The 17,747-nt window shown below is 45.6% G+C and overlaps 1 protein-coding gene across 1 annotated transcript in view; it reads right to left on the bottom strand.

Moving 5' to 3' along the window:
• Window positions 1-6,418: 6,418 nt before the first annotated feature.
• T265_11579 (hypothetical protein) overlaps window positions 6,419-17,747 on the bottom strand; it is a gene marked incomplete at both ends in the record, with an annotated part of 32,965 nt that continues 21,636 nt past the window's right edge. Inside the window, 4 exons of the mRNA XM_009178266.1 lie at window positions 6,419-7,283; window positions 9,394-9,546; window positions 10,707-10,879; window positions 13,377-13,483. Of these exons, the coding sequence (XP_009176530.1) occupies window positions 7,129-7,283; window positions 9,394-9,546; window positions 10,707-10,879; window positions 13,377-13,483 (588 nt within the window). The remainder of the gene's footprint in view (window positions 7,284-9,393; window positions 9,547-10,706; window positions 10,880-13,376; window positions 13,484-17,747) is intronic.

The following is a 17,747-nucleotide window of genomic DNA, read 5'->3' as shown; positions in this document are numbered from 1 at the left end:
TCTAAAGGATCCAAATCGAGAACCGAAGTGGGTACCGTTTATTTCTGGGAAAGGTTACCGTCCGGAACACCTTCGAGCTCATTCAACATCATGCATGGAGGCTTTTTAGGCAGATCTCTTTAGCGTGTGCTGGAATATTCTATTCCGCTCTTGGTGAATTCTCCAGAGATTTTCTACTTTGATGGAGATGTAAGTGTAACGTGGTGAACCTACATTAACGTAATTAGCCTCTGTAGTTTTGTCTTTGGTATCTAGGTTCAAGCAAGAACCAAGATGGTGGTAAGTCCGACGTAGATCAGACTATACCGGATATCAAAAGGATGAATTTAGCCCGAAAGTCGACAGCACTGTTTACGCACCGGCAAGCAAAACTGCACTTGCCCACGTCGATGTCATCAACAAAAACACCAGTGACGGTGACACTCAAAGTCCACACAGTAGGTAACAATACGGGAGTGGTGGCTGTGATGTGGGTTGCGATGCTCTCTTCCTGGAGTAGTCAAGTGATCTCTGCAGGACAAGTCAGAGTATGGTGGGTAAGCAGAGCACGAAGGCGATGGTGGAAATCAGTGAACACACACTCAATTTGTCAAGTTCGAGCCAATACAGGGAAACGATCAAAATTATTAGAAAATGGGCGAACATTCATGTACAGTGAACTTGTTCATCCTAGGTCCTGACAGCTTCAAATGTAACATGTTCGATGCACATCAAAACCGCACGAGGGAACTAAAAAAGGCTTTAATTAAAAAAATTGTGAAATCTGTCTTATGGAAGATGGGTGGATGGGTACTCGAGGCTGATCCTATCACGATGATTAGCTGTCCACTGTCATGTGACAGCGAACCAATCAAATATCTATCGTTTGTCTGCTTTAGTTCAGATCTTAAAAAATAATTATCCAGGCTACGAGTCAGCAAATAAATTAGCGATTCTCGTGAACTAAGCTCTTTGAAAGCACATCTATGGGGAAAATTTGGTCACAGTCAAAGGAAATTGGTGCATAATAGCTCAATAAACCTCATTGAAACTTTAGTTTGTTTGTGATGCTTGGCAGTTGGATTGCATACATTCCATCGTCATTCAAGGATACCGTACTGAAAGTGTCCTGTCGACTGATGAAGGTTTTATCTTGATTTATGATACTGCCTGTAGTCGATTTTGTCAGTGTCCAGTTGGATACACTGCAAATCACCACTCATCTCAAACCCGACTTCGTTTGAATACAACCAACCGTTCATTCAGTGATATACGCCCTTGCTCTCATGTTAGTTTGTCCCTCACCGTTGAAACAAGAGTCATGGTGAAACTAGCGCAGGATTTCCCTGGCGGGTGGGGGGAACCGTATTGTGGTTGTTTCGTCCACTAAGGTGCCCGTTAAGGCTGTCAGGCCCACAAATCCAAGTAACGTAGCCCAAATGACTCATCGTTTATCCAGACAAACATGGATCGAATTTCTTGAGTAAATGTAAACAAACAGATAAAGTTCATTCATTCGTAGCTTGCTGATTGTCTCATAAAAATGCACCTGTTTGGTGGCTGCCAGTATGTGCCAGCGAACAGTAGCTGAAAAGTCTGTAGTTGTTATATCAGCTGATTCGTCAATCTGTTGTATCAGACTGTTAGCCCCGCTCCAGTGCCTCGTGCCGGAGAAGACTCACAAGATGGAACACAACAGCCATATTCCGAACGAGTGATTGCGTGCGAGTGCGAAAATACAACGACCCCAAGCAATTTATTGGAGGGACACTGTCTGAACATGGTCCAGTGCTGACGCACGCGATCTGGCTTTAGTACGAGGTTATGACGCACTGCACATTGCGGGGGCAATGTCTGACCTTGATCAACGCTGACTCGCGCTGTCTGGGTTCGATACAAGGCTGTGAGGCGACGCATTTGAGGGGGCATCGTCTGTCAGCATCTAGCGGCACTGAGGACCTCAGTAGATTTCGGGCATTCAGTGGTTGCTTTCAAGAATCTGACCTTCCTGAAAGTAGTGCACCTACGATCCACTTTACTTGATAATGAGCTTCCTTCAAATGAGTCGCGCGTTACCGAAATACCTTATCCAAAAATACGTATACTCTGGTATCATCAGACCCACAGTTGATAGGTTACTGCGGAGATCACTGATCTTGCAAACGACTTTCCATTCATCTCTTACTTTTATGAGTCCAACGGACAGCGTCACTGTGTGAAGCTAATTTCTGAAATGTTTCTGGGGAGTACTTTTGCGTTTCGAATCTCTTGATGATAGAACGTTATCACGCAGTTTCCTGGGAGGTGGCCATCCACGGGAGGTATTACATAAAATATGTTGTTTCACTGATTTCGGTTTGCTCAGCTTATGGAAAAAATGTCAAAAGAATGACATCGTGCACACAGAGAAACAGAGCTAAAACGGTGATGAACTGAAATGTTCGGTAGCCATCAGCTGTGAAGTCCATGTGCATTAACGTGACGGGGAGCAAGCGTGCTCGGTATTTCAGCCGCTAGAGCACACTGTCAGAAAGTGAGATATCAGCGAACGTGTATTTAGATCTCTCATTTCAATATATATTAGATCCACTTCCATCCATATTCGTTGATCGTCTTTCAGCTGAGCACCTGGTGCATAGCTTCCACGTCATCGGAAGGAAGCACCAGGGCTGAGATTCTGCCAGGTTGCCTAAGCCTAAACTGGAGCAGAAAATATGTTGGGGTGGGATCGGTCAGTAAGTCCCCGCCTTGACCTTCGACCTGCCAGCTAACACTTATCACGAAATGTCCGCCTACTGCGGACACTACTGCTCAATGCGGTAAACCTACATATGATTGATATTGTGAGGGTACTTGGTAGTGTTCAATGGAGATTTTGTGCTTTCACTGAATCCACACTTGGACAGGAAAACGACCAGGGTACCCAACCAGAGCCTTTAGCTCAAAAGCCTGACCAGAAGGCAGCGATGTTTTTTACGAAACAAGTCGCCACACATGTTTCAACCCTCAACCTGAGGGACCAAGAGACTATGTTGGTCAGACATCTGACCATTGACCCCCTAGTATAGCTCAATGGGTCGCCGAGGTATACAAGCCATCACACCACGATAAGGTTCAGTCCCTTCGTGACGGTCCCAGTGATAAGCCTTTTTGATACCACAAGTAGCGCGAACTTGCAGATGCAATTTTGGCCTTTAAGTTTCGTGTGTTGAGCTGATGCAACTCCCAAGATACGTATAATGTTCCGAAAATTCTGATATACATCCTTGAATATTTAGAAACACATTCAAAGAGTGCACGTTCCGAAACCTTACTCTGCACTTTGCGAGCGCGAAGAACATGCCGAAGGACTTGATGACCTAGTACCGTTTGCGCCTCCAGCTCTTCAAATTGGGAACAATCTCGTCTGCATATTCCAGGTCGACAAGATTTTTGCTCAGAGAGAACTGAACACCGAGGTTTTGGAGGACTTCCAGATTTTGCTTCAATTCTTCGAAACTAAGCAAAACTGGAGAGAGTGGACATCTGTGTTGTACACCAGTGCTTGTAGAAAATCTTCTGGAAAGCTCCCAACACACTCACACGCACCGACGATTATGCGAATACACGGTGCGTATGATATTCACAAACTTATGGGTCGTGCCCTGTTGCACAGGTGTGTCGAAAGGAACGAACCCGTCGACGAATTCGAACGCATTCTTCAAGTCAAGGAATACCCAGATTGCAGGGCGCCTATATGCATGTTGTTGCTCCAACGCTCGACGGGGTGAGTATTTAATCCACATAGCCCCTTGCAGATGGGAATCCTGCTTGTTGTGTTCGGGGTCAAGCTGATTCCTCTGTGACTTCCTGCACCCTCTTATGAAAACGGTCACTAGTGTCGATCCAACCCAGTGGGTTTGGAAGGCTTCTTTCGCCCAAGTATGCTAAACAAGGGCTTCATCTCTACCTCTGCATAGAGCCGATAGGAGTTTCTCAGGTCGAATAGCTAGGCGATGCTAATTTCCAGAGTCGTTGAGGGTTCCAAGTTCACGGTCCAGGGCTGCGTGGCCGGTTGGAACTCCAGCTAGCACACTGTAGACGGTTAGTTAAATTACTGTTCAAAGTGTTCAACCCAAATGATCCAAGAGCTCTTTCTAGAGATAAGCAGGCTACATTTTTATCACACTGTTCCGCTCACCAAAGGCCTCTTTGGGCATGCTTCGCGCATCAGCTGGAAGAGTTTGTCCACATTCTGCGAGTTTCTGGCCTCCTCATATCTCAGCTTTCTGAATTCACCAAGCTTCTCGATCCGCGCAGAGGTTGTTTTTCACCTGAGGTCTAACAGTTCGTCGAGCGGCACTGTACTCTCGACCAGGATGAATAAGTGTTCGAACTTCGAGCAGTTTAAGGATGCTGCTCGAGATCCAGTGCCCTGTTTAGTTGGTTGAACCATTCCACAAGTGGAGAGCTCAGCACCGTGCATGGTTGCGGAAAGTCCCCTCCAATAAGACTCAAAATCAGGAGACGTCTCTTCCGAAAGGACGAGACTTGTTTGACATCAGGGTCCAAGAGCTTCTCAATGGCCAGGTTAGGTTTTCGAATATTGCGCGTCCCTTAAAAGCACAGCCACATGCGGCAACAAGCAAGCGCGTGATTCGAGTCGACGTAACTGTTCAGAAACGGGCAAAAATAAGTTACTCCCCCTTGCTAATGGTGATGTGATTTATCTCCGTTGGAGATGAGCTCGAATGCGGGGGGAAAGGCACCATGTGGCCAAGCGGCTTCGGTTGTTTCAGAAATTAGTACTGCACAAAAACCGTCTGCGGTCAGCTCAAAACTGCAGAAGCTGTTTTTCGTGAGTCTCAATCTTAGTAGAAAATGACTATTAAATAGAGTCTCAGTAACGCTAATTCTAACTATTCTTGTTTCCATGGTCTCGACAACTAAAACGACATCTGAGCTCTTATCCCGTCGTAACAAACTGCTCAGTGCCATGAATATTACCTGTCTTTTTTCGGAGTGTAAACGGATATAACGACTACGATTATTGCTATTCGAACAGAGTTCTTTCACTTTGACTACTCAAAACCCGGGAAAAACCAATTGCATAGGCTCCTGGATTACTAGAAAAGCACTATCGGAAGCGTCAAAGTTTGACGAACCATTTCGAAGTGTCTACGAATGTGGCGGCTGTGGTGACCGCAGATATTGGAGCTGACGGCAATGGGTGGCGAACGGATTTGTCAGTCTACAAGGATGACGTTAGAAACAAGGGAGGCCAACGGATATGTGAAACAGAAGGGAGACCGGCGTCAGAAGTGGATTCTTTTTGCCTAGTTGTCCGGCTTTACGTTGTAAGATGAACCTGCTAGTAGCACGACTCGAATGCCGATGTAGAAACAGACGTTGATTTGATTATGTCCGGTTAAGTTATTTGAATCACATAAAACAAAAGAATGGGGCTGTACAAATGAAAAGCTGAAAACCCAGCGATACGCATCCTCAGTATCGTAATTCCGGTATAAAGTGTTTCGAGCGCGCGCTCCAGGGCAAAACAAAAAACCTCAACATGGGATAAAACGATGGTGGTCAGATTCGTTTGATACAACCTCTACAGTAGATTGCTGGAAATTCGGCATGCATTGCTGGGATCTTCAGAGCAGAAGTCTCCATTAGATGACCCCACTAGTAAACGATCTTCAGAACATCAGCTGCAATCGTGGAATTGGCCCGCATCAGAACAGTCGAAATATAAACAGTACCACTGTTTCCTGCCCAAAAAGGACCATTCCCTTCAGGGCAATTGACCTCGTGGTTCACTAAGTAGGTCATTCCCTGGAAGCAACCAGTGTGTGTACGGTCATATTGCGGCGCCGGCAAACCAAATCATCTGCACAGTCCAGTTCACATTTTAAAATAATGAAAGCTTCCTCATCTTTGTGTTACAAACGTGGAAGGCTCGCTGGACACATCTGGCGCCCATCCAGACGTCTCAAGCATATCATGCCAGATCACGAGTAGTTCCTCGTGGTCTAGCGTCATATAGAAGCCTTACAGACCACCTTGTAAAACAGGTTTTGAGGCTAAGAAGTGACCGTCCAATCACATATGTGATTCTCTAAATAACTCAAACCATTTTCCCTCGTTTCAAGAACGCAGTCTCGAATAGACATTAATTAAGATTAAGAACACTAGGGTCATCATGACCTTGAAACATGAGTAGTCGGATCCATGAGTCCAATACATGGTCACCGAGAGGCTGAGTCCTTGACCTAACTTGTGATTAGCATTTTCTCAGCAGCAGAAACAAGATAATCGGCAACCAATCGCTTCCAATGATAGTTATTGATAACTCAACTATTCTAGGTTGAATAGCAGCGTGGAGCACCAAGGAAAACAGCTGGAGTTTCACACACTATAACAACACGTAATTGAATGATGCGTTAGTAGTATATAATTGGGAGATTTGCGACTCCACCGATAAGAGGAAAACTCCCGAAAGTTCAGATGTAACAACTTCATTGCCCGAAACGCACCAAAGCCACCAATAGCGTCGAACAATAGTGTTTGACGCAAATACCACGTTCAGGATAACCAACTGACCAAAAGCATGCGAACGACAAAATCAGGACGGATCAGTTTTTAGGAAAACTTCATCCGGTGGTGCTGGCCTTGGCCTGGAATGAGTTTGCACAAAATAGGAGAAAATCATGTAGGGCAGGGCATGTGTGAGGCCTGATACAAGTTAGTGGGACAACCAGCATCGTGCGATTAGGACGGAAAGACTGGTGATATAGAAGAACAAAGTAAAGGGAAAATCGGAGGTCGCATGATGATTACTGACATAGAAAAGTGGTAGGTAAACGCAACTGAACGGGACACAAACAGAGGTGACGGGGCGCGGAGAAATAGCAAGGCACGTTAGCGAGTGTAAAAATAATGTTGAGTAAGTCAGTTGCCGGAATTCATGTAAGCAAGTAACTCTGTTTTTAGTCTAAGGAGAACGTACTTGAATTCGAACAAGATGAGAACGTATGTAAAATGAACTCGATGTGGCTGAGGGGATTGCATCGCGCCGTGGATGGCGAACAAGTTATAGCACAGACTAACGAATGGGTTTAGCTAGTGTTTCTTTGTACGGCCACTGGGGAGGAAGCACAACATGAATTAATAGGTTGAGATGTCCATGAATGAGGTTGGGACAAAGCCTTGTCTGGATCCGTCCTCAGAAATCACAGAGGTCCAACCGGTATTATCTGTGTCCAACTGGACGACGTGGAAACGTTCACCTGGACGCGTAGCAAGGTATGAAGAGCCACTACCTGTGATGGTGGAGAAAAACGAGACAGCAACTACGTTGTGAAAAAAATCGCGAAGACTAACAGTCACATTCTGCGTGAGACTGAACAAAATGGAGTTGACATGTGTAGAGTCAAACACTGTTTTTAGGACGGTGTTCACGGACTCGCCCAAGTGTCATACTCTTCGACTGGATACGTTGCACGAAGGTCGCCTCACGTCTCATTCGAAATACTATTCAAGGTACAGAAGTACTTCTGAACTGCTGAACTGTGTTCATCAACCTTAAAAGTGTCAATATGTTGCCAGTATTTGGGTAGATATTGTCAGCTTCTCACCGCTAAGTTGTGAAAATTTTGCAAGCCGACTGTCAAGCCCGGCAGACCAACAAACAGGCCAAAAACGCCAATACTGAGACACCCTGTTAATTTATTCGTCACAAGTACCAAGACAATTAGAAAGGGACCTATGCACTGGATATTCAGAACAACTATACTGTGCGAAAGATTACCAGGCCAATTTGAATACCAATTCGTGAGGTGAAACATGATTTTTCGACGGCAGGTGTAAAAAAAGTGCAGAAAACGTTTGGAATATATTATTCTGTAGATAACTTATCTCTACGGGAAACGTCACAGGTATTGGTCATCCTTACCTTTGAATCATGCCGACCAAATTGTGTCGGAATTCAGTCTCCCTAAACCCTCATTGCTTTTACCACGCGATCAAGGCATAGCATTCCCAATATATGCATTTAGTGACATTTGAAGTCGAAATCCCGTTTATTTTCTGGGTTTCATGTTTCGCCAGTGCCCAGTAGTAAAAGCCACAGAATCGATAAACAATGCTCTGTTAAGGGGGAGATCCTTGGACGTCTAAGGGACCCAAGATAAGGGACGGAATGTACCCGTGCACGAAAACGAGGGTAGGGAACAAGGCCTATTTCCTCGGATTGGCAATTCTGGACAAGTCTCCACAAACTTATGGGGCTAGACAAAAATCGTGTGCACCATTAGAAAGAGTCATGGAAACAAATGTTAAAAGGAAAGGATGCATGGGCCGGTGGGTCAAAAAGCTAAATTAGGTCGTGAAAACGTAGGCCAGTGCAAATTCAAGCAGCGTACGAGTTTTCTTCGAGATCAGAGCTCATATTTACGTAGGGCTTCCATAACTTTTGCGACCGCTAGCCGCCTGAACTGCACAGCTCATAATTACCTCAGAAGTACCCAGTAAATGAGTTGCAAATTGCCTTGCTTGAGTAGTTTCGGTGAAATGTGACACGACTGTACTCAAGTTCGACGTCTTCCAACCGTCACTAGGAGAGAATGGATTGCACTTATGTGCTACCTTTGATTTCATACGCATATATCTCATATATGTATATACATATATGTACGTTTCATATAATACTGTTCACCAAAATGACTAATCACTAAACACAAGCCTTGTTCGCCACCCTCATGAAAAGATTCCCCGATCGAGGGCTGTCATGGTGAACTGAACTAACGAAACACGTACTCATCACTCAAAAACGAATGAAATCTTAGGACCACAAACGGTTTGTAAATACGAACGTGTATGTTAGATTGATACACGTAGGCAGCGCAAACGATGGACTCTAGTAGCAAAGTGAATCATGAGGACTATCATGCATACAGTAAGTACCAAGGGTCACGTGGGCTATGGTGAATTTCGTTCTAAACAACGCAGTTATTTGATGCCACTTTTGCAAGAATGGGAGACGATGGATCACGTGTTGCACAAACAAAGTTACGATCGATCTAACGAATCAACAAAGGAAGGAATCTGCTGAGGGGCGAGGTAAGCATTCGAATGTGGAATAAGGCCAATCCTACTCAGTCTTCCTCCGGGTAAAAACTACACCTGATCGAAGGGCTGTCTTCCGCTAACTGACTGCTATCACGTGACTCAGACTATGATTTACGGCAAGTCACGAGTTGAAAGGGAATCGAGCAGATGTTTGGATACATATGAAACTCTGTTGGAAACAAATAAGATTTTAAAAAGTGCGTCTGAGACGGCAGTTGAAGTAAGCGTAGTAAGGAGGAGATTGCTGAAGCAATAAGTTAGCGACGTCGACTAGAACAAAGAGATGAATGTCTCGAACTGTACCTGCATATTCGTATATTGCCGTGGCCAATCCAACGTAAGGTGTGGACCCCGGTTCATCCACAGAAGCCAGAGGGGGTGCTGCCGGTATTTTGTTAGGTGAAACAGGTGCTTTACTCGGGACTGCTTCGTCCAAGTCAGAATCAAACGAATTGTCTGAGTCCAAGTTGTCCACTCTGAAAGTAAAGTGGTGGAAATAAGAATGAAATTGGCGGCTTTGATAAGGCCACATCGAAAGTAAAAGGGTCTGGTTACAAACTCGCCGCTATCGTTTTTGCCATTGCTGAATCGTTTCCATTCAGATTCCAAAAGACTTCGGCACAGAAGTCTCAAGCTAGGATACAAATTAAACATCCAACCACTGCCGAATGAGGGTTCGGCACAAAAAAGATCCAAAACAAGCCACATGATTGACCCTGAAAAATGCAACAGGAGGGAGGTGATCCAGACTGTTTTCGATAGATCAACTGGTTACGCTGGTTCGGCCATGTAACTCGTACGCCAGAGGACTGTTTGCCTCACAGGGCCTTCTTCGCTCGGTCTTGTGTCGGACACAGATGGCTCATGAGCAGTCAATTCATGACTTCGAACGAACGCTAAGTCTGCCTTGGTCGTGTGACACGAATCAACAGGCCAAGTCACTCAACAGCCCTCTTCACTGTCTCACAGCATCCAACTAGATGCGAAATGAGGGGAGGCGCAGACAACCAACNAACGAATGAAATCTTAGGACCACAAACGGTTTGTAAATACGAACGTGTATGTTAGATTGATACACGTAGGCAGCGCAAACGATGGACTCTAGTAGCAAAGTGAATCATGAGGACTATCATGCATACAGTAAGTACCAAGGGTCACGTGGGCTATGGTGAATTTCGTTCTAAACAACGCAGTTATTTGATGCCACTTTTGCAAGAATGGGAGACGATGGATCACGTGTTGCACAAACAAAGTTACGATCGATCTAACGAATCAACAAAGGAAGGAATCTGCTGAGGGGCGAGGTAAGCATTCGAATGTGGAATAAGGCCAATCCTACTCAGTCTTCCTCCGGGTAAAAACTACACCTGATCGAAGGGCTGTCTTCCGCTAACTGACTGCTATCACGTGACTCAGACTATGATTTACGGCAAGTCACGAGTTGAAAGGGAATCGAGCAGATGTTTGGATACATATGAAACTCTGTTGGAAACAAATAAGATTTTAAAAAGTGCGTCTGAGACGGCAGTTGAAGTAAGCGTAGTAAGGAGGAGATTGCTGAAGCAATAAGTTAGCGACGTCGACTAGAACAAAGAGATGAATGTCTCGAACTGTACCTGCATATTCGTATATTGCCGTGGCCAATCCAACGTAAGGTGTGGACCCCGGTTCATCCACAGAAGCCAGAGGGGGTGCTGCTGGTATTTTGTTAGGTGAAACAGGTGCTTTACTCGGGACTGCTTCGTCCAAGTCAGAATCAAACGAATTGTCTGAGTCCAAGTTGTCCACTCTGAAAGTAAAGTGGTGGAAATAAGAATGAAATTGGCGGCTTTGATAAGGCCACATCGAAAGTAAAAGGGTCTGGTTACAAACTCGCCGCTATCGTTTTTGCCATTGCTGAATCGTTTCCATTCAGATTCCAAAAGACTTCGGCACAGAAGTCTCAAGCTAGGATACAAATTAAACATCCAACCACTGCCGAATGAGGGTTCGGCACAAAAAAGATCCAAAACAAGCCACATGATTGACCCTGAAAAATGCAACAGGAGGGAGGTGATCCAGACTGTTTTCGATAGATCAACTGGTTACGCTGGTTCGGCCATGTAACTCGTACGCCAGAGGACTGTTTGCCTCACAGGGCCTTCTTCGCTCGGTCTTGTGTCGGACACAGATGGCTCATGAGCAGTCAATTCATGACTTCGAACGAACGCTAAGTCTGCCTTGGTCGTGTGACACGAATCAACAGGCCAAGTCACTCAACAGCCCTCTTCACTGTCTCACAGCATCCAACTAGATGCGAAATGAGGGGAGGCGCAGACAACCAACCGTTCGTGTCTCCACGTATTTGCATTTCACTAACCAATCTTCGTAGCGTATTTCATTTTTCGCTCTTATTTTAACCATTAGATATGTACTGACCTGATGACGAGATCCCGAAAACATTAATGTTCGCAACTGTGTTGTTTTTCAAACCATAGGAATATTCAAGCAATTCATGACTTGGCAACGAAGCATGAAGGCCCTTAGGACCGAACTCACTGACGTTGGTGGCTGCTTTTTACCGCATAGGGAGGATGAGCAGGATCATTGAATGACTCTAATCGCAGCGGGAAGTGGTCTCTCAGATGTCGATCCAATCTTAGTTTCAAAAGACATCGGTCATGGACAGACTGCAGGACCAGGCATTCAACTTCACAAATGGTAGCGAAGATCCAGATTTTTAGCCGACCACGACGGTGATATTGTCAGTCCCGGAGCAAGCACAGCTTCAGCGTCGTCAACAGCGAGGAGTCCGAAACACTAGAGTCGACGCTGTTGGATTGGCTACTCAAGTTGACTACTACCAAAGTGTCGTCGACGAACTCATTCTCTGGGTACCCGGTCTTAGGGCCGTAATTGGATGGTCAACCACCTCTCCGCCCGATCTTACGAGTGCCTGAGACATGCATCAGTCTTGTTTTAAAAGTATAAAGTAAAACAGGTCGTATGACAGATGCAGCTACTCGGGTCTTGGCCTTCAGAACGACTTTTTATTGACCCATATTGCGCGCTCAGTAAGCATTGTGCAGACTAATCCTTGGTCTGACCGTCTGTTCGGGAGAATTTTTAATCCGACATAGCAGAACTTTTGTCACTTCGTTCTAGCACCTGAAAGAATGTGTATGCAACCGAGCGTACAGGTTACCTGCACGACCATTAGTTGCACAAGCTGACCTACTAGAGCTTCAGAGTTTAGGCGGACGAGACAGCAAGTGGGTGCCGCGCTCCGGCGTTTTCTCGCTTACCAGGTGGTCTGGAAGGACAGCTTTCTTCATTGCTGCTGTGTTCCGCAAATGTTTTCATGCTCTCACAGCCGGTCTTCAGATGCCTCTGGTTCACTGGGAACCCGTCGATGGCAGACGAAACAAGATACTCAATAATCCTGGATGGCGTCAAAATGAGCAAGATCTTCGCGGTGCAGCCACCGGATAATCTTGTCCATATGGTATTGCCACACCGCCCACGCGACTAGTAGTAATCATTCAGCTGTAACCCCCCCTTTCGGTGTCTTGCCGCCATGCCAACGAAGGAAGCACAAGGGCTAGGATACTACCAGGTTACTCAAGCCTAGACGGGAGAAGTCGATATACAGAGGTCGGGTTCGAACCACGGGTCTCCCGGTCAGTAAATTCGCGCTCTACCACTGAGGCATCTCGCCTCCATACGCGACTGCCCACCATACATACGCACCAAACGTAAGTAACAAAATAATTATTTGGTCTGTATTCATCATGGATTGTCTTCAGATCTAGCAACCCGCAACCGTCAGGGATAGAACACTCGGCCTCGCTTGCGGAATGCAACCATAAGCCTCCGGTTAGATAGAGCTACGCGAGGTTGGTAGCAAGTTGAAACCAAAGCGGTCGCGACAACTAACGAACCCAAGCGCGAATGATTATACTTGGTACCCCACCTGGAGAATCAATAACGTGACGGCAAGTGGTGAACAGTGTGGGATGACCCAACGGCGTATGTATTCGGCTACTGAACAACCGCTATGCCCATTTGACTCGCAGTGCATGACGTTTACAAGTTCGTAGGAACTGAAGAAACAAACAACAGATGAGTCACCTTCAATCTATACCTCACACAATCAAAACAGTATTTTCAACTGAGCGGTAGGATGAGTGGTCTCTTGAATGCGATTACTTTATCTGGGTCTATGCGTATCCTAACGGATCCTAGTCTTCTTCATCCAAGGAGTCAGCGTATGTACAAGACAAATGTTAAAGAGCAGTGTTTCTTACTGTGTAGGAGGCCGGGGAACTGTATCCGATTGGCCTCCCTGAAGCATGGTTTGTTTCGTTCGAGCCTCGCTAAGTGCTTGATCCCCTCCAACTTTGGAATAACGATCCTGAAAGCCAAGAAAAAAGAATCATATGTGTATTTGAACAAAAGCAACCGGGTAAGAAGACAAAGGGAGTGATCAGTATTGTTTAAAGTGACTGGTGAGTTGAGTTGGGACAGCTAAGAACGGATTCCCAATAGCACGACGGATACAACAGTTGCAATTTCCCTACACAGGTACGCAGAGGTCGATAGTCGTTCAACTGTAATACCCCACTGGTGTCTAGCTAACGTGCCAACCGAAGGATCCAGGAGAGCTGCGATAGTGCCAGGTTACCCAAGCCTAGACGGGAGCAGTCAAGATACCGGGATTAGGTTCACACAACGGACCTTCCGGCCATTAATTTCGCCATCTAACCAATGAGTTACCTCCAGAAGAAGTCGATTTAGTTATTGGACACAGAAAACGGTTTTCTATAGAGGAAAACGTCGGTAGCTCAGGTGGCGTAGATGGTCGTTGGCTTGTTCGCTGAGCTGGGCAATTTGATTGCAAACGTTTCATCACCAATCGAGGTGACAGAAAACGGTATTTGAGTTGCATAATAAGTACTAGCAGTTAAATACTGGTGTCGCGTGGGGTACCATTCCAAAATAATGGAAACTCCAAAAGAACAGATATGGATTGGAAGAAATTGCAGGACAAGCCGGTCAGTCTGTCTTTCAGCCAAAAAGGTGTAACGAAGTATGGTGCTTCAAGATACTACAGTTTCGCTCACCGAAAATATCAATAAAGGAATGACAGCCAGAAGCTGGGTTGGATGGCCTATATCAAGTTAAATCGTTCCGTTTATCCAATATGATAGGGAGTGCGACAGCTATGCTATGAAGAGAGGCGTCAACAGTAACATGTTTTCGCCTACCCGCCCTGTTGTATGCAGCAAGTAAGGCGACCCGGCTGACGGCACCACGCGACGGTTGATGTGGCATGAGAGTATTGTTATCTGTAAATGTCATGGTTGTACGAGAGCTGGGATACTTCCAGGGCGCCCACACCTAGACAGGAGGTGGCTCAAAGGCATGACCGCAAGGCAGCGGTGTTGGACTGGAAATACAAGTACATCACCATTTTCACGGAACACTTCGCCACAAATGTCCCGACCCCCAACTTGGAGGGCCTGGACACTGTGTTCGTCAGAACTCTACCCACTGACTAACCTGGTATGAGAGACTCTGTGAGTGTCGCGCGGACACCCCCTAGTGTAGCTCAATAGGTCGTCCAGGTACACAAACCGCCACACCACGGTAAGGTTCAGTCTCTTTCTAACGCAAAAAAGCACCACAACTGGAGACTGATTAACTGTTTATGTGAGTCAAATCTGTCGTTATTTCATACGTCAAACCTATCCATGTTGGATTTGATTCTGCCACCAACGACTACTCTAGTATAGCGATGTTCTTACATGACGCGAGTCTTAATCCAAGTCAGCTGACACTTGAAGATGACTGTTCAGTACAATCACAGCAGTTCCTCCTAATACAGCAGTGCCTCTAATACAGACATTTGGTCTGTTGAGAGACCACCTATCAAACCTCAAAAAGACCAGTTAAAAGGTTTCTGTGGGATGGAATTCACCTTCCCCCCAACAAGAAACAGGATGTGAAATTCGTGCACTGACCCTTCATGTATCCTCCCACCAACCAGAAATATGAACAATGGCATGGAAACACACTGTCCTTTCAAATGAATCGGGATCCTATAACCCTATTTGGATTTGTAAGGCACACAGTCACACACAAGTGTGAGTTTCCCACCTTGCAGGGACATGCTCCGAGATGAAAAAGGCTGCAGTTGGTGGTTTGTATGCTTTTTTTCCAAAAGGACCACTACTCATCAGGTCATTGAAGAATCTTCGATAGTCCACAACCGGTTTTACTTTCTTGGGGCTCATTAGGTCTGTCTGAGCCCCAATTGTACCATATCAACCTGGTTTTAACGAGAAACTCAAGTGAACCGAAGGTGAATAGCCCGTTCGTTTAACTATTGAGACACTTAAGAGAGACCAGCTCTGATGAGTGCTTGCAGCTGGCTTCCCGGAAGAGGTGAGAGATCACTCGAAAAGGTCGGCCTCTTCAAAAAGAGCAAAGAGAGCAGTTTCAAATACCCACCGAAAATAGTCTCTCACAGGTAATCTCTCTTGCAGAGGTTGCACTTCGAAAGAAGTAAACAGACCGTTAGATTTCATGCTAATGACCTGATAATCTTGATGGGATACATACTAACACATCCCAACTTTCAGAGTACCCAAGCGGTCTGTTCGAGAAGCCGTTCGATGTTTTCGGCCACTTTGGCCACCACACCTGGCCACTTTTTGACGATAATTCGATGAGTTAATTCTTTGAGAAACTGAAAACTCAGCCCGTTTAGTGTACTGACTGATCAGACATCAATATGATATTAAGCATGTAAACAATACATTTTCCACAAATAGAAAAGCAGGATTGATGGCGCTGTGTGAGCCGACCTTACACCCTTCACTCAGTCCTGAGCTTGTGTGACAAGACAACTTTGCGATAATACTGTTTCAACACATTGAGCTCATCCATTGGTAGAAATATGTATATGCGTGTCGTGGCTCGGGAAATCAAGTGGGGAAAAAGTTTCGGTTGGTTTCAAGGAAAAAAGTTATTATTGAGGAAAAGTAACGCTCTTTTGTAAGAGTAAAAACAATACCTCTGGACGCCGTTATGAACTCGGCACTGGACTGTGCGTGCTTCTTGAGTTACTAGCGTGCAAGTTGACTGTCGTTTGGTGACAGTGTTTTTACTGTTTGTTTGCATTATCAACTTAATGCGAACGGACCGTGTTGACTGAATGACTTTGGAATGAATTCATCTCCAAGCACTGTGAACCACTCCGATGATAGGTCAGAGCGACGTGCTCAGCTTCCCTCGGCAGAGAAGAGTGGTGCGATCGATTTTTTTGTAGTGTACACTCGACAGAACGGCCAGCGGTAGATTATTGGGGGAAGCCCGACCGACACAGGGGAGCAAGTAATGTAGCTTCCATGTGCGAATCAAGTTAGGGGTAGGCAGCTGCAGTCATGTATGCTGCGTGTTCTGAAATTCTGTTTAACACAGTAGCCAAACGGCAGAGTAAGCTACGGGCTGACGCCGAACTCAATTGAAGATTCGGAATTCCTGTTTAAGCATGCTTGGTTCCATTCATTGGAGCAGTACTGCCGGCCGAATACCATCAGGAAGCACTAACCTGCATCGAACGAAGTGTCCTTCACAATGGAGTAAGGAGTAAGGAGCGAGTGTACAAGAAATGAGCCTAATCCAGGACTTAGATTACTCAGTTTCATTGTAGTTTTGGTGCTACAGGTATGACAGGAAAGAATAAACCAAGACTTCAAATCGTCTGGAGCACAATGACCTAGAGTATTTGCAGAAACTGGAGGCGGGAGACAAAATAGATACGTCTCCACACATGAGTTCATGATTCGTCAATACTATCGACCGATGGAGAACAGCCACGAGATTATCCACTTTCCAGTCTCATCACGTGACTAAGATGTGCGCGTGCGACGGCAGTGAGAATCACGAGATCACAAACAAAGGCACGATCGATAGATTTAAATCGCCCCCTTAAATGATGGCACCCGCACATGTGCGTTGTGGTAACAGAGGCGCACAAGCTACGGCTAGTCAACTCAGGAATCGGAAATAGTCTCAGTACGAATTCTGGAGAACCAGGATGGGGCTGACTGGAGCATGAATCGCGTAGGTGTGATTCAAACAAGTGTTGAGTCTGATGGACTTGGTTGGTAGATGAACAATGAGTCCGAGCTGTCAAGTCGCCATCCATCCACGAAAATAGATCCTCATGCATGAGTTCCCACTCTGGTTTAAGGGTGATGAATACGGTGAGAATGACATTGGTATGACCGAGCGCTCGCAACACTGTAAGCCAATATTCTGATTGTGTAGAGTGAAAAAGTGGGTAACTGTTTTGTATGACTTTCTCCACTCAACCTAAGACATCAAATTTTTTTTACTAAATTCTCGATTGAGTTCGATCCGGTCAGGACTCCTAAGATATCAAGTACTTTCCTAGGACAACGATACATGCTACAAAGGTCACTTAGTTGATCTAACGGACAACTGACCCAAGACTAAACATGCCAAACGCGCAGGGACAAAGCCAGTGTTGTTCGGGAGTCACAAACACCGTTATCGATCATAAAACCAAGAGGGATTGATTTGAGTCAGCGGTGGGGGGTGGAATAATGAGCATTGAGACCAGATGACTTGCAACCAAATAAGGTTGG

Source organism: Opisthorchis viverrini (genome assembly GCF_000715545.1).
Source record: "Opisthorchis viverrini unplaced genomic scaffold opera_v5_526, whole genome shotgun sequence".
Lineage (NCBI taxonomy): Eukaryota > Metazoa > Platyhelminthes > Trematoda > Opisthorchiida > Opisthorchiidae > Opisthorchis > Opisthorchis viverrini.
The sequence above is the reverse complement of the archived record's forward strand: the minus strand, read 5'-3'. Positions and strand labels throughout refer to the sequence as shown.